At 45.5% G+C, this 18,157-nt stretch overlaps 1 protein-coding gene and 1 pseudogene across 2 annotated transcripts in view; both read right to left on the minus strand.

The window, feature by feature from the left end:
• UVH6 (RAD3-like DNA-binding helicase protein) overlaps window positions 1–18,157 on the minus strand; it is a 113,418-nt gene that overhangs the window by 19,876 nt on the left and 75,385 nt on the right. For both annotated transcript variants that reach the window (XM_087379927.1, XM_087379930.1), the window contains exon 5: window positions 12,535–12,715. In XM_087379927.1, the coding sequence (XP_087236053.1) occupies window positions 12,535–12,715 (181 nt within the window). The remainder of the gene's footprint in view (window positions 1–12,534; window positions 12,716–18,157) is intronic.
• LOC147905434 (uncharacterized) lies at window positions 2,669–3,963 on the minus strand (annotated as a pseudogene).

An 18,157-nucleotide genomic window follows, 5' to 3' on the forward strand; every position in this document is an offset into this window, starting at 1 on the left:
ATGCAACAAACAAATGATAAGAAGAATTTTATTAGACCACCCAACCAACTATGTCCACCAACAAGTAAGAGGCACCAAAAGTTGGCATATTGGTCTATATTTTAAAAAACAATCACCTATTTCAAGAACAAGACAGCTTTTTGAGAATAAGGGCCTCCAAATCGCTCCAAATCCACTCACATCTATTACAAACGACCTCACTAAGCCATGTTTTCTGATCTTATGGTTAGCATGCCACATTAATACACTCTTATGTTTAAATTTAATTCATGTAAAAAATGTGTACTTGTAAGAGCAATATCGACTATAATCCTAGCCTACAAGGCCATTGCATTGCAATGCTTCCAGTGAAGCTGAGTTTCTACAAAGATTACTGTCTTTGTATTTCAGAGGAGGGATTCATCACACCACCGGGGTACACTAAGCTTCATATGCCTCACTCACTACGGATCTCCATTGGACAGTTTTGGGTATCATCACACCGCCTCCGCATAGAGAGCGGCAGAGCAGAGGGGATTCCTAGGGAGCATCGTTTATGCATATTGTGCGACTGTCAGGAGGTTGAGTTGGAGGAGCATTTTATTTTTAGGTGCCCAGTGTACTACGAGATCCGAGGTCGCTACCACTGCCTCTTCAGAGATGGCTCCGGGCTCCTTTTCAGATTCCTTGCCTACCCAGATCAGAGATGCCTCGCGGCCTTCATTCACGAGGGAGTCCGACATAGAGAGTACTTACTCAGGCGACGGGGCTTGGCCACATCATCAGACACCTCTCAGAGCAAGATCACAGAGTTCTTCCCATCGAGTGACATTGATCGTCCAATCTCTAGCCACCGACGTGACAGAGACCCCGAGCCGACGATCGCAGCATGACACACGAGACATCGAGGGGACACACAGATCACTCTAGGGGACCTCCTGTCATTGTTTAGACCCGGGATACGTCCCACGGGAGTCACGGTGGCTCTGGTCTTGCGTCGAGCCTCGTCTAGGAGACCGAGATGCACGGCACCCCTTGATGGGCACCAGCGTCCCATCACCGGCTATGCACCAGCCAAGGGGACATGACATATGGAGGATTCCGCTCCGCTCCAGTCCTTTTCTTTTCATTGTTACATCCAGATGTATTTGATTATGTATGATCGGACTTAGGATTCAGCATGGGTGATGATGCTCGTTTCAGTAGCTCCACCCTTACTGTGATTTGTATCAGGTTTTCTTTCAGTCTCATAGACCCATCGGTCTTCCGAAGACTCTAATAAAATTTCTTTCTTTCTTTTCTCACCATCTTCAGTATGGTCATATACCACCTTTAGTATATGGATAGCTCTTCAGCTAGCCTTTGCTAACACCTAAGGTAGTGTTTAGCCAATCACTTGTAGTGACATGACGTTGGATGCTAATGCATGAGACGGACTTTACATGAGTAGAGTCTATTGACCATTGATTTACCGGATCACCCTCCACTTGATCATAGATTATCAACATGCCATACGAGAATGAGGCGCTTCGCACACCCATGCGGAATTTCAATACTTAGATTTTAACCACAAGATGGATGCGACAAGTATCCTACTTAATAGTGTAACACCTCCATCACTGAGTTTGAGATTAAACCGAGTTTCCTAGCTGAAGTTATGAGCTTAGCTCGCCTAGGTTAGTCTTGCTTTTCTCGGCCTAACATCTAATTAATTGTGTACAATAGTGGCAAAAGTTTAATAAGAAACCTTAATTTATAATTTATTTATGTATTATCATTTATTACTTTTTTTAAAGCCTTTCTTAAGCTGCCTTTGTCACCCGCTCCCCCTGCCTGCCAGGTAGTAGCTTTTTGTATTTCTAACCTCTTGTTCAATCTCTCTTTTCTCATTCAATATCATCCTTCTACATCTACAATTTGCTCTATAGGTCAACAAAGTTCCGCTTGCTCTTTTGGGATAGTGCAGAGGATGGCACGGCTACGGGGTAGGAAGTGGGACCCCTGCACACGACGTCTCCCTTCCAACACGTTGCATGTTTTGGCACTCTTTTCTACAATGGTGTCAAAGCTGGTTTTTCACAACTGACACGCGGCTTCGTTTGCAATGACCTGGCTTTGGACTTGTGCATTGCTCTAGAGACTTTGACCTGTACATCATGTGGCTCCTTTGAGTCTACCATGGTCCAGTTGATTCAGTCCTGCACTCTTGGATGATACGCATTTATTAACGAAGCCTACTTTGTAGCTAGCTCACAATCACCTTGTCTGATGTGGCTTGTTGCAAACAGCTCTGTTCTTCAGTTTTGCTCACGGGGGGTGTTGGGAATGAGCTCCCCTCATCTGCATGCTCCCATGTGTACAATTGGGAACTTAATACCCCATGGAAAGGTGCGTTTTGATATGCCTTGAATGTGTTCAAGGTTCAAGACCCTCCTCAATATCCCACTGGCTCTTTTGGGATAGTGGGTAGGATGCCGTAACTCTGGGGCGGTGAGTGGGGGCCCCTCACCTGGCATTTCCCATCGGACACATGGCGTGTTCTAGTTAGTATAATGATCATAAGGTTTATAGGATTCATGATACTGAAGCAAGAAACATTCAAGAAAAAATGTAAGACATGGTATACTTCACATGAGATGGATCGTTCTTAATTCTCACGTTGGTGAAGAACTTAAGTCCGATAATTTGCCTAGATGCTACTATGAAAAACTCTCAGGACAGCACACATAAAAGCTCTTGCCTTAGGGCTCTCTCCCTCATCCTACTGCATCCACTCATCTGAGTACACCGTGCGTACCAACTCCCTGCAAACTCGCAAGAGTCTCTCAAGCACAATAAACATATATGCAAATCTAGTGGTTGCAGGCTGCAGTAGCTCAAGATTGCTATAGGCCCGAAACATGCTCCAAACTTTTGGCCTCTTCTTCACAAATTTTACCATGCTTCGTGCAGTGCGAAAGATGGAATCAACCCATTGTATTTCACCTATGTTCTCGATCAATAAGTCAAGGCAATGTGATGCACAAGGGGTCCACACAATACCTGGAAACTCGTCCTCTAGCATAGAGCCCATAGACTTTCAATTGCTCCCATTTTCTGTTACTACCTACACAACATTCTCAGGCCCTATTTGCATGATTGCCTCCTGTATATGACCCCAAATAAATAAATAGGTAACTGTGAGACCTGGGAGGGAGGCATCAATGGCTTTCAAAAACATAGTGCCTTTGCAGCAAGACACTAAAATATTGTACATGTTTCGCCTACGTACATCTGACCATCCATCACACAATATAGTGCAGCCATACTTCTTCCATGTTTCCTTCAAGGGCTCTAGCTGCACTTCTATGCATGCTCTTTCCCGCTTGAGCTCATGTACTCGCAGAGCTTCAGATAAAGGGCCTTCCCACTCGCATCCAATGCGGCTGATGGCTCTCATGGTCTTCCTCCTTTGGTTCGTCTTGGCCACATGAAAGGGAATTGCACACCGTATGAGCAATCGGGTGAGCTCCCTAGTTGCCTCCTTTTGAAACCCAAATTGGGTGCTAGCTCTTTGTACATAATTTCTAGGTAGTGGAGTGGCTCGTGATACATCCTCTGGCAAAGGAGTCCTCTTTACATGCATAGCCAACATAGAGGAATGGCCACTCTGTGACTATGTATCTCTTCTCCTCTTTGCTACCCCAGTGCTTGACTTGAACTACCTTCCTCCTCGTTCGCTGGCTCCATAGAACTTGAATCTTTGGGAACACCCAAACGCTTTCGCCTCCATTCTTCAGGGCTCTCCTTAACATCCTGAGGAACATAGGGGCATGGCCCTACGTCTTTGCTTGGCACATGGGCAAGATGGTCCTTCACACGGGTGACACTCCCCGTTTTCTCCATTCCACAGAATTTGCATTTCCACTTCTTAGAACCACCAGACCCCTCATATCTCCCCAATTTCTCTACACGTTTCCAAAATGCATCTGGAGTCCGAGCCATGCTGAGGACTCAAGTTCGAGCCATGCTGAGGACTCAAGAGAGCAAGGAGAAGAGGGAAAGGGCTGAGGACAGCAAGGAGGAGAGGAGAGGCTGAAAGGGATGAGAGGAGAGGCTAAGAGGGTGAGAGGGCTGAGAGGGTGAGAACTTAGAAGGTGAGAGGGGGAGGAGACTGAGAGTCTGTTGGTTTTGATTAAACTCGTTAATGAGTGCTATTCCTTCAAGATAAACTGCCCATTTACCATCCTTCCTGGCAGCCTTAACCTTGGCTAATTATGTTCTCGTATCCTTAAGTTGAGCTCTTGTGCAATAGGATTCTTATTGGATGTACTTAAATGATTATTGTGTTTGCTTGTGGAGGTTGCTACTCTTGATTTAGCGGTCTCTATCTTTGAGCATTGTTACCATATTGACCATGAGTCTAATTTTAAGGCAACTAGTTTTGTGCTAGGCAACCTTTCTGTCATTGAGCATGTAACTACTAACTCGAAATTGAACTTAAATCCTAACATTTTATCAATTTTTTTAAAAAAAAACTAATGAGTAATAATACTGACATGAGACGCAACACAAGGTCTGTTAGGACCCGATCCTCCCTACAAATGTCAGGGGAAGTGTTTTATTACTGACTTGGTGATGTCCATATTTTGAAAGCTGAAGCTCAACAAATACATGAATAAGGTGATACAATAACTGATACTCGTTGTAGTCTATACAATATTGTCACATGGACTCACTGCATCCAATCAATCCTTACTGTACCATCAAAGCAATAGACACCAAACACCTTATGTCACTCATCAAAATTGGACTCCTTAAAATCATTATGCAAAAGGCCTATCCCAAATATCAATGCATGTTAGCATGGATTGCCATAGAGAATAAAGGAATACATCCAATTTGTAAAGAGACTAGATTGGCCAACAAAGCACTTTTCCCAATCCTAGTTGCTCAAATCTCGACCATGCAATAAAGTTTTACATGATTTCAAAAGCGTTTTCCCTTGACATAAACTAAAGAAGATATTTCCATGCTCTCTCTCCTTACCGAGAGGGTTAGCTTCACCATCATCATCAAGATCATCAAGATTGTCATCTGCGTCAGCTGTCCAGCCCATAGTAGGCATGGCGGCTTTGACATTTGCAAAGGTATTTTTGACTGAGTACTCTTCTTTATACCATCCATCTAGAAGCCCCCCAATTCTGGATTTCATAGCATTATCCTTTCTAGCTACATGTTCTTTAATCTCTTCCTCCGTATTAGCTTTGTTTCCCTTTGTATCAAACTCCATAATCACTTCTTACTTGGCTGTCTGCACTTCAGTTTGGACTAGATTCTTGACTTCAGAGTTGGGGGGCAGGGGGAGAAGCATTGCAAGTCTTTACAACCTCTTCAATGACTTCCTTCTTACCAGGTCCTTCCAAAACTTGGATTTGAGCTACGGCATCTACCAATTGTATTCGTACCTGTAGGGAGCAAATCTATTCGTGATCAAAGACCACTTCGTTCATATTGTGCGCATATGGGGAAAGTGTCTTGGCTATGACTGAGGCATATTGGGCTTTGCTCTTGCAGGTTGCTGGAGTGGAGGGGGTTTTTGACGAAGAGGGTAAGCTGGGCCATTCTTTGCTGGCCATATCTACTATACCCCCTGGCTAAGCTAACACCCTAGTTGAGATGGGGGTTTGGCTCGGCTAGGGATTCCTAAATTGCACGCCTGCCTACAACTCGAACTGTTAGATCTGCAACGAGTATTCCCGCGAACTGCTGAGGGACTGCTAACGAGATGCTGGCGGGTTGCTGATGGCCGCTGACGGACTGCTGACGCGATAGATGGAAGGTTGAGGTGACGAGCGACAGATGATCAGACACGCTACTGATAAGCACTGATAGACGATCAGACGAGCGACAGACGATGAGAGAGAGAGAGACAGAGCGACTAACGATCAGAGAGCGACGGACGATGAGAAAGAAAGAAAGAAATTTTATTAGAGTCCTCGGAAGACCGATGCGTCTATGAGACTGAAAGAAAACCTGATACAAATCACAGCAAGGGTGGAGCTACTAAACGAGCATCATCACCCGTGCTGAGTCCTAAGTCTGATCATACATAATCAAATACATCTGAGTGTGACAATGAAAAGAAAAAAGACTAGAGCAGGAGCGAAATCCTCCGTATGTCATGTCGCCCTGACTGGTGCATAGCTGGTGATGGGATGCTGGCGTCTGTCAAGGGGTGCCGTGCGTCTCGGTCTCCTGGAGGAGGCTCGACGCAAGACCAGAGCCACCATGACTCCCATGGGACGTGCCCTGGGTCTAAACAATGACGGGAGGTCCCCTAGATGATCTATGTCCCCTCGATGCCTCGTGTGTCGAGCTACGATCATCGGATCGGAATCTCTGTCACGTTTGCATCTAGAGACTGGATGATCAATATCACTCGATGGGAAGAACTCTGTGATCCTGCTCTGAGAAGTGTCTCGTGGTATGCCAAGTCCCGTCGCCTGAGTAAGTACTCTCTGTGTCAGACCCCCTCGTGAATGAAGGCCACTAGGCATCTCTGATCTAGGTAGGTGAGGAATATGGGAAGGAGCCCGAAGCCGTCTCTGAAGAGACAGTGGTAGCGACCTCGGATCTCGTAGTCCACTGGGCAACTGAAAATAAAATGCTCCTCCGACTCAACCTCCTGGCAGTCGCACAATGTACATATGCGATGCTCCCTAGGAATCCCCTCTGCTCTGCCACTCTCTATGCGGAGGTGGTGTGACGATACCCGAAACTATCCGATGGAGATCCGTAGTGAGTGAGGCATGTGAAGCTCAGTGTACCCCGGTGGTGTGATGAATCCCTTCTCCGAAATAGGAAGACAGTGATCTCTGTAGAAGCTCAGCTTCACTGGAAGCTCCCTCTGCTCCAACCAGGTCCTAAAGGTGTGTAGCTACAGGAGATCTTCTCGAATGACCTGGTTGGTGTGTGGCCCGATCGGGATGGTGGGTGGGAGTACCGGAGAGACATCCAAACTGTACTGGAAAGGAGGTATCCTATCGATGTGAAACCCCAGTCTCAGAAACCATCTGTGAGTCCGTGCATACCAGCCTGGCTCGTCTGCCTCTGCTGCCAACCTCATGGAGGAATCAAGAGCCAACCATGGCAACCTCTGTATCCCTGATGTGCAGTTCCCATATGATCTAACCTGGTGTAGATATGTGGTGATGGTCTGAAAGACTGCATCTAGCTGGAGTGGAGAAGCACCAAACTCGGCCTGAATGATATGATGTGGTACAGATGGTTTCCCCCAGTTCATGCGTGAGAGCATGAGGATCTGCAGGCGCTCCACCCGTGTCCACTCTATATCTGACATGTCAGGTCCGCAACAAGGGCTGCCATACATATCGGCTGGTCGGACCAAGGAGTCGAAGAGAAGAGCCTTGGTCCGAGGGCCCTAGAAGTGGGAGTGGCAGCACTGTCTCTCTAGCCGAGCCAGTGAGGCATATCCCCTGCTCAGTCTGGCTTGCATCACTGGTCTCATCGTGAAAATCGGGCCGGAGAAGATGACCCCCAAGTAAGTGTATGAGGATATGATCTCAACTGGTGATACACCGAAAGTGAACTGCTTTTGGTGCATGTTTGCTCGAGAGGTGTTAAAGATCATGACCTTGGTCTTGCCAAGGTTGCCCTCCAAATCATGGGATGATAAGAGGGCCACATCATCAGCATAAGGAAGAATCGTGATAATGATCCCGGCAAGTGAGCAACCGGTCCCTCCGGAAGCCCCCATGAAAGTCTCAAGCTCATCGATGTAGAGGCCAAACAGGGTTGATGATAAGGGACAACCCTTTTTGACCCCTATGGTGCTCAAGATCTCATCTATCCAACATGCGCCTGTCCAAACTCTGCCTGAGACTCTCATAAAGTGCCATGACTGCCCAAATGATCTCCTGGTCAAATCCCAGTGCCTGTAGGCGTGTGATGAGTCGAGTTCGAGGTACTGTGTCAAAGGCTTTGCGAAAATCCACAAAGCAGAAATATACCCTCTTGTTCTGTGATCTGGCCTCCTCTATGACACTCCTGAGTGTGAGTATGTGATCCATAGTCCCATGGTCTCGCCTGAAAACAGCCTGACCATCTGCTCTGAGCCCTCTCAACTCTGCGAACAGGTTGACGGATGCATCCAATACTGCTGCATAGATCTTGGACATCACATGTCCAATCATGATAGTCCTGTAGCTACTCGGGTCCATGGGATCCCCTTCCTTGTGCATGGGGGTGATGGTGATGGTGTTGAGTGTCCAAGTGCAAGGGAAGCCAAGGCAAACAACGTCATTGAATAGCTTTGCTAGAATCGGGGCTAACGTGTCGATCCCATATGCGATAAACTCAGTGCATAGCCCCTCGTGGTCCTTAGCTCGGCCATTGTGCAGTTTCAATGTCGCGTCCTTGACTCCCCCTCTGGTGAACAACGTGCAAGTGGTGGGGCGAGGTATGTATGAGATCTGGAGTAGGCTGGTGTGGGACATCATAAAGATGGCGTGCATACGTGTGCCAAACTCTCGTGTCGGTGAGGGGTGATGGAGACCTACGCTCAAGGAATCTCCGCCAAAATTCCTTAGAGTTGTTGCTGTACAAGATGTTCAGCAACTCCTCCTCATTTCGACGAAGAAATGCCTGCTTCTTCTACTTGCCATTTTCCATCGCCTCTTGAAGAACAATGTTGCCATCTTGCAGCCCAAAGAATTCTCTAACGTGTAATAGCAAAAAATCACAAACAAGAGAGTCGTATCTGATTTGCAACTCCTACACCCCATGTTTGATTATAAAGAAGGAAGCCATTAGTACCAGAGGAATTGAGGGACAAACACTTGGGAAGAAAATGCAAAAACAAAAGAGCAAAGCTAGGGTGAAATTGTGAGGACAATTGATCTTTGAACAGAGTCAAGGAGTCCAAAGAAGACAGAGGAATTCTGCTTACCAAAGCTTTGTATAGCAGCATGCTAGGGCATGCAATGACAGATTCTTGCACGTACGAGACGTCGGTACTTGCGTATCGTGTCTGGTGTATTCGGGAGGTGACACCTGGTGTTAAGTCGGAGTTGTCGGCGAAAAGCCTTGCACTCCACATCATACCAGTTGTTGCAGGATACAGAACCAAGAGGTGGTGGTCTAGTGGACCATGTGGTGTGGGGAAAGACTTGGAGGGCAGCCTCGTGGAGTGTGTGACTAATCAGGGCAGCACAGTCCTCTATGAGTGGTATGTGATCGATGTAGGTTAGGAGTCTATTTAGGCGTCCAGAGTAGGCAAGGGAGAGGCTGTGATCAAAGTGTGTCGTGGTAGGTGTCATGTGTCATATGTGGTGTGTGGTGTGGCTAAGCGGGAGGTGGCGATAGTGAAGAATACATATGTGTGATCAGCTCCTGGAGGGAGTGGTGCTACGGTGAAGTCGGTGATACGTGAGATGAAGGTAGGGGATCCCATGATGTAATCTAGTACACTAGTGTCCCCCCCATGTGGGAAACAAGTAAAACCACCTGAGGAGAGCCATAGATCAAGCCCGTTGTAGATGATGAGATCATGCATCTTGCACCCTTACATCAGGATATCGTGGACGCTCTGGGCTCTGGTGTGTCTCAATGTAAAAGACTATGTCTCGTCTTGTGTAACAGGCCCGTGTTGGTCCGATGAGATCCTGGTCATACCTGCTCCATCTAGGTCCATGTCTGGTAGCATGATAGAGTCGTCTCGGAAGTCCAGGAGTGGTGCCTAGCGCGTGCTCGTCCTGGCGTTGAAGTCCCCAACAAGGAGAACTTCCCCGCGAGCTAAAAGGTCCACGATATCCGGATGTAAGGGTGCATATGGCGATGTCTCACCCTCCTCTCGCGCAACTCTGGCTAAGTGGATGTGTCTGGCGGGAAGTAGCATATTGCTATGAAAAGGTCACGAGTGGCCGTGCGTCGGATCCGGATCCACATGAATTGGGAGCGTGCGTCCTTCCTCTCAACGGAGATGGCTCCAGCGAGGGAAGACCTGTACAATACTGCGACCCCACCTAATCCTCGAACTCCTCCTGTATCCCTCGTCTCATCCCTGAAGGCTGACTCCCATGTGTAGCCACTGACTATTGGTAGTGGACGCTTTGGGCTCTGGTGTGTCTCAGTGTAAAAGACTATGTCTCATCCTGTGTAAGATTCTGAGAAGTTCCCTGGGTCTGACCATAAGGTACCATTACAGTTCCAAATGGTGGAAGCTAGGGTCTCAGAAACCTGAGTCTAGAGGAAGGAGGTGGGGGGGGGGGGGAGAGAGAGAGAGAGAGAGAGAGAGAGAGAGAGAGAGAGAGAGAAAGAAAGATATATTAACGACTGCAGGAGGCCTTGCAGTCCTATGGGACAAAATACGGAATCAAGAAAACTCATACAGACCACTATGGGCTGGGGCAAAGGGCTCACTAAGCCCCTTGCTGAGTACTAAAATGCTATACTAGTACAAAATAGCAAAAAAGTAGCAAAATAGCATGAGGGTGGCATGAAAATATCAAGTGCTCAGAGCTAGAGTCCCAAGTGCATGAACCGGCTCCATGTATCCAAGCTCCATGGTGGCTCTCCAATGAGATGCAAAGAGCTCACGTATCTGCATCTGTCGGGATGTCTCCCGTGGTGGTGGACGGCATGGTCTCCTCGATCTATGGATTTGATGGGCTATGTCAAGGGTGACGCCTCGCCTCCGTTGATCTCCCCTAAGGAGAGATGAAATAGGTCGAACCTCGATTGTGTGTGCTCCAATCGCCTGTCGCGTCGTGTACGGTCTCTTTGTCTCTCACCTAGCAGTGCTGTGTCGGCTCTCTCCACCAATCCATCTCTCTCTCATGTTGGCTAGCTCCTCCTCCTCTATCCCAGAGTGCCCTACATGTCTATGCGCTTGGTCTACCTCAGTACCATCCTGTTGCTCTCTGATATGTCGTAGTAGTGTCTCCCTGTGTCATCGCATCTCCATCAGCTAGAGCCCAATACAGACCTGGTCCTAGAAGTGGATCAGTTGTGAGAGTGGGCCAAAGCCGTGCCCCTCCTGAAAAAGGCAGTGGTAGCGCCCTCAGATCTCATAGTAGGCTGGGCAAACACATAGAAAGTGCTCCTCTATCTCGACCGCCCCCATCGTGCACAACCTACAAATCCGTTGCTCTCTGGGTATGCGTGCAACTCTCGCTGCCTTGATCCTCAGCTGATGGGACAAGACTCGCATCTGTCCGATGGCAATCCTCAGTGCGTGTGAGACTCCTCTGTCCTCAAGATACTGAGGTTTGATGATGAGCCCATCCTCCGATACTCTCAAAAAGTGGTCATAGTAGAGCTGGGTCTTGGTGGGGAACTCCTGGTCCCCCCCCCAAAGTGTAAGATGTGTGGAGCTAGAGGAGATCTAACCGTATGATACAGCTCATCTCATCCCGTGGGATCAACTCGGGCAGTGCATCCATGCTATATCGAAACGGGGGAAGCCGATCCATCCGAATGCTGTGACTGGTAACCATGCGGTGATGCGTGCAAACCATGCTGTACCTACCCCCCTCTCTACTAGTCGTATGGAGGACTCTAGTGCCAGCCTTAGAAGTCTCTCGGGAGGTAGGTCCCAAACTCTGTGGAGAGAGAGAGAGAGAGAGAGAGAGAGAGAGAATCCACATACATCCACCATTATTGAAGGGGGTTGGTGCCATATGGTCCCATTTTATTGGTCAGCCCTAGGTGGCTTTCCGACATGTTATCCAAGCATGCTCTCACCACTCCACACACCTTTGGACAGTCAACCAAGTGAGCATATTTACCCTTGTATGTATGTTAAGTTTAGCATTCTCATTAGGCACAATGTGTTAGGGCCACATACGAGGGGGACTGAAGGCCTAGATTTTACGTGAAGCCACTCCGAGCCACAAAATGGTTTCTCCTTCACACCTCTTCATCTATGCAGCGATCTGTTGTTCGATTTCAATTTATACATTGTAGCTTGTGATCCACATTTCTTTTGCAGCCTGTGTGTGTAGCAATCCTACTTGTGCACTTGTGGGGGAAGACATCATAATCTAGGAGCCTCCCATTTTCTTTTAAAAAGTAATTCAAGTAGTTCAAGCTCATCGACCAAGCTAATAGAATACAAAGAAATGCCAAAAAGGAAAGAATTGCTCAAAAAAGAAAGACCACCATTGCTAACACAAAGTCCGCCCACTACACAAACCTAGGGACCATAGAATTCCCTCCATGATTGAGGAAAAAGGGGCATAAAGATCTCTTTGTTCAGCAAGAGCCGCTCTAGGAAAGCTTCAATAGGTGAGGTTGAGAACAGTCATAGAAGTAGGACTGACAACTGAAGGAGAATTAAGCATTACCATACCTTTTTGTATACAATGCAAACTTAGGTGCTGCTCTTTTTGTTGTTACATTAGATCAATTCTTTTATAATATATAAAATAACCGATGTTGGCAATATGCAAACCATCTACAACGTTATAAATAATCTTAACCTGCAACCTATTTGATTGAAAAAGAGCCAACCATTTCAAAAAGATGTCATTTAGAAGTAACAAAAAATCTTACCTGCAGAATCCCCATTTCATTCCAGCTATTTACAATGCCATCCATGTATGAGTAACTGACGAAAAAGCAAACCACTCCATCAGGCACAGCAGCTACCATCTCCAACAATAGCCGTCCGTAATTCCTCACAACACCAGGATCACTTCGCATATCGAATTTCGTGCTTACAGGAAGCTGGTCACTGCAATAATCAGCAAGTAGCCATGAGCAAAAAATGAAAGAAAGTGCCGATAGACTAATTTTTATAGACTTTGAAAACACAAGAAATTTGGAAACATTTTATGAAACGCCCGTTTGGGTTTTGTGTCATCAAATAGAATTTATACCAAACCTTAGATCAACCAAGAAATCAAATAACACTCCATAAGAATCATAGTATCACCAGCTGGTTCGGTCCTAAACTATCCGTCGAGTACACCACACCACTCGTGTACAATCTCTAGGGACAATTATTTGTCACCCTCTGAGCTTGCAACCATCCAGACCCTGAAAAATATCAAATATCCTAGGTCTGGTTCAATCCCCTATGCAACCCACATGATCCACAACACGCATCCAGAAACCCTGTAATTTCTCCAAGATGTCTACTACCACAAGCTCAAAATGACCTCCTCTTAGACTCAAGCCCTGAGCCCAAAAGGTTAATAAAACTCCTGTTTGTATGGCTTTTCGGTCTCTAACAAGTAGTTTTTGTCCTAGTCATCAAACCTCTCCAGCATATGGCTCTGGTCCTTCTCTGGTCCTTCCTGAGAAATCTTCACCGTCAGCAACACTCTTAAGTAAGAGCTCTGCAAAATTATTCATGCGAACCAGGCCACCAACCAACAAACATCACCGAGTGCCTCTGTCAAGAAAGCTCCTCTTGTGCCTGTTTGGAACGCCTCCATCTTAACAAGCATTGGCACCTCTATCTTCGTATTGTTGCTTGCTGTCCAAACAAGCCAAGTATCCCACTGAAGTACTCTCGCCAGCACAATTGTCAGTTCTGAAGCCAATACTCTAGTCAATGCCCGTCACCAACCCAATCCCATCTCAGAATGGCATTCATCTTCCTCAAACTCGCAACACATACACCCCTGTCCTCAGAGTGCTCTGAGCAATTTATGCTATGCTGTGTAAACTTGTGACACATACACTCCTGTCCTCAGCGTGCTCTGAGCAATTTATAGTGTGTGAGTGTGAGTGAGTGAGTGAGTGAGTGAGAGTGAGAGCGAGAGTGAGAGTGAGAGTGAGTCTGAGTCTGAGTCTCTGTGTGTGTGTGTGTGTGTGTGTATGTGTGACTTTTGAGTCTGAGTGTGTGTGTGACTTTTGAAAAACAAATTTGTGAGTCTTTGGCAGACTGGAGACCTATCACTCTTATGCCCGTAATTTACAAAGTCACTACCAAAATGATTGTTGATCGGCTAAAGGGGTTTTTACATGATGGGTTGCATCCTGCTCAATATGGCTTTGTCCCGTGTAGGCATATCACAGATAACATTGCTAATGCCTACATTGGAATTGAATATGCCAAATACACACAGCAGGATGTTTTGTTATTGCAAGTTGATATTGCCAAAGCCTTTGATACTGTTCAATATGGCTTTGTCCCGCGTAGGCATATCACAGATAACATTGCTAATGCCTACATTGGAATTGAATATGCCAAATACACACAGCAGGATGTTTTGTTATTGCAAGTTGATATTGCCAAAGCCTTTGATACTGTTCAGTGGGACTTTATTTCATCGACTATGCAAGCATTGGGTTTTGGCACAAAAATGCAGCAACTCATCAATTGGCTATATCAAGATAGTGAGGCTGCCTGCATACTTTCAGGAGATATTTCTCCATCCTGGACTCTTGCTTGTTCTGTTAGGCAAGGATGTCCCCTGAGTGCTTTACTGTTTGCCATAGCCACTCATCCACTGCTTCAATATCTGGATCACCTCTTGGACACTGACCAGTTGCACGGTTTGGAGATTCTTGGCAGTCGCAGCATGATTGCTCATGCATATGGTGATGATTCATTCTTTACTCCAAAAAATACTCGGGCTGATCTGTCCATGATTATGCATGCTCTTTCTACATATGGATTGGCTGCTGGCCTTCGGGTAAATTTTCAGAAATCAAAATTGCTGCCATTACATGCACAGGAATGGCACAACCTTCTGTGGCCTGGGGAAATTGTCCCCGCTTCTCAATTCATTCGACATCTTGGTTATCCTCTAGGCTGGGGACTCACCCGTTCACAACAAACTGATTGGGTGCTAGTAAAGTTAAGGGCAAAACTTGAATATTGGAAGCTTGCAACTTGGCCATTACATGTTCGTCTGCGAATCACACAATCCATTTTGATAGCATACATACAATTTTATCTGCCTCTCACTATGTTCACTAAGGCAGATCTGGTTTCATTTATGTCAGCTATCATGGAAATTTTCTGGCGTTCAAAACATGGCAAGAAAAGTCTCAGATTACTCTCTATGCATCGTCTCTGTTCTCCAAAGATGCACGGGGGTTTGAACATTCTCAATATTCAAATGCATTTACTTGCTCACAGAGGGAAAATGATGATACAGTTTATGCAAGGAGATCAGCCTTGGGCTTTCATGATCCGCTCTCTCTTATTACATCTTCATACATCTGCCTTTGGGAATTGGCAGCCTACTCAGTGGGACTTTTTATTTAGCTCTATCCAAGGCAAGATCAGAGGTTGCCCTTTTGTCTCCCATCTGCTTCTTGATTGGAAACACATTCTATCCCACTTGGAATGGCATGGCAGGGACTCTCTCTCGGGCAACTCTTTGAGAATAGAGAATATTTTTTTGTCTAAAGTATTCCACCCTCCTTTGGCCATACAAGAACCCCGACATTCTTATTTTCTCTCCTTCAAAGGCATTTCATCTGTGGCGGATGTACTTCAGGATGATGGCACAATTTTATCTTTTTCTATGGCTGCTCGCAAATATGGCTTGGGAGCTCATTATCGTCCTTTATGGCATAGAATTTCAGTGATGCTCCAATCGTACTTGCCGGTACCTCATTTGGAACTTCAGAATCGGCTTGAGGATTGGATTTTACGCTCTCCTTCCTTATACGCCCGTCCTTTGAAGCTCTCACATATCACAGTGTCATCACTGTATAAAGTGTTATTACCTCCACCTTGGATTTCCCACAAAGCAAATACTGTTTGGCATATGGATCGTCCAATGAAGTGGTGGAGAAAAAGGCTGCGTCTCCTTTGGCATTACAAAGTCCCTCTTCGACAACAGCTTTTCCTATGGCGAGTTCTCTTTGGCATTTTTCCATCCGGACAGTTACTCGCACACAGACATATTGCTTCAGCTGTTTGTCACAGATGCCAGCACTCTATTGAATCAGTGTTTCACATCTTTTGGTCCTGTCCAAATACTTCTGATCTCATTGCTCTCATCAGACAGAGGCTTCGACAGCGATTTCCTACTGTTACTTTTGGCAGATTTTTCTGGTTGTTTCACTTTCATCCACAGAGACAGGGTTTTGATTTATTTTTTGTATGGGTGCGCTATTGGACCCTATGGACTTTATGGGATAGAAATCATAGAGTCTTTGGTGATCCACTATTTTCATCCTTTCTTTTTTTCAAACGATCTCTGCAACAATCATTCTACGATTGCTTTCAGACTCGTTTGATTGATCAGGATGTGTATACAGCTTATACTGAGATCTTTAGTTGAGTAGTAGCTACTTCGTTTTTGAAGTAACTATGAATGTAATTATTCTACAGAAATAAAAGATTTCTTCCCACAAAAAAAAAGTGTGTGTGACTTTTGAGTCTGAGTGCAACAAATGTCGTGGGTGTCAAACAAAATTCAGGACAAATTGGAATATTGGAAGATCTCCACTTGGCCTCTGCATGTACGGCTTTGAATCGTCCAGTCTATTGTTCTAGCTTATGTCCAGTTCTACCTTCCTCTATTACATTGGTCATCTCGAGATCTCACTTCCTTTATGTCTCAAGCCATGGAGATTTTTTGGAAAACTAAGCTTCATAAAAAAGCTTTACGGCTGCTCAAAATGGACTTGCTTTGCTCACCAAGAATGCATGGTGGTTTAAATATAATAAACATCCAATTTCATGTGTTGGCAAGAAAGATCACTATGCTCAAGACATTTTTTCAACAAGAGCAGCCCTGGTCTATTATGTTGGCAATTTTGTATGGACAGATGAGCACACATGCTTATGGACATTGGCTAGTTGATCCATCGGAAGTAGTACTTGGCAAATTTCAAGGTAAAATCCCTGTTTGTCCATTTTCTAATTCCTTGATTCAGGACTGGAAGCAAGTACTCTCTCACATCAAATGGTCTCCCCATCCTGCTTCTATAGCTTCCTCACTAAGAATGGAAAGTATTCATTGGAGTGCTGTGTTTTTGCTTCTATAGCTTCCTCACTAAGAATGGAAAGTATTCATTGGAGTGCTGTGTTTTCCTCTCCCCTTGCTGTTCAACAACCCATCAGAGCTTACAATCTTATGAAAATGGGTATCCGGTTCATTGAAGACGTGGTAGATATGCAAGGAAATATTCTCACTTTTCCAGTAGCATGTCGACAATATAATCTGGGGATGCATCATAGACCTATTTGGAAAGCTATTGCTGATCTCTTACTCCCTCTGGTTCCGATTCCGACATTGAATGTCAAAGACAGGCTTCAAGATTGGCACCTTCAGTCTTCAAATATAAGCATATCCTCTAGGCCTTTGCATTTATTGACTTCTATACAGGCTTATCGATTGATATTACCTCCTCCCTGGATTGCCCATCATGCTAATTCTCTATGGCATTTGAACAAGTCATTAGCCTGGTGGAAAGGAAAATTGCAATTGATATGGAAGTTGAAAATGCCATTGAAGCAACGACTCTTTTTATGGAGATGTATTATTGGTATTCTTCCAGTAGGGGTGAAATTGGCTCAAAGACGGATAGCTTCACCTCTTTGTCCAAGATGTCACCTTACATCTGAGACTATTCCGCATTTACTGTGGTTTTGTTCATATTCCAGAGATCTTCTAGACAGAATCTCCTATTTCTTATCTCTCTGATTTCCAGCACATAGGTTCTACAGGTTTTTCTGGATGTATGGTAGACTATCAGCTTCTTTGTCACAGTATTCTCTTTTCTTCCACTGGATCAGATACTGGGCCTTATGGACCCTCTGGCTGCAGCGCAATCAAGCATATCTGAATTCTCCCCTTCAGCATCCATATGAGTTCTTCCGAGCCTCATTTATGATGCCTTACATGAGGACGATTTGGATGTTTCTTGTATTCATCTTTTCTTTTACTGCTTCTGATGGATAGGGCTTTGGCTCTCTTTTGAGCTCTGCCCAGATGTAAATAAATGTTTCATAATATAAGTATCTTGGTTTCACCAAAAAAAAAAAAAGTGTGTGACTTTTAAGTCTGAGTGTGTGTGTGTCTGAGTCTGAGTCTGAGTCTGTGTGTGTGTGTGTGTGTGTGTGTGTGTGTGTGTGTGTTGTTATGGATAAATTTGACCAAAGTAAAAAGGCATAAATATGAGTGTGTGCTTGTATGTGTGGCAATAGTATAATAAAATATGGTGTGCATAGGGCCCAGGGTTGAGGTAGCAGGGCATGACC

Source organism: Dipteris shenzhenensis, chromosome 1 (assembly GCF_047967505.1).
Source record: "Dipteris shenzhenensis isolate YYH24624 ecotype China chromosome 1, Dip_SZ_1.0, whole genome shotgun sequence".
NCBI lineage: Eukaryota > Viridiplantae > Streptophyta > Polypodiopsida > Gleicheniales > Dipteridaceae > Dipteris > Dipteris shenzhenensis.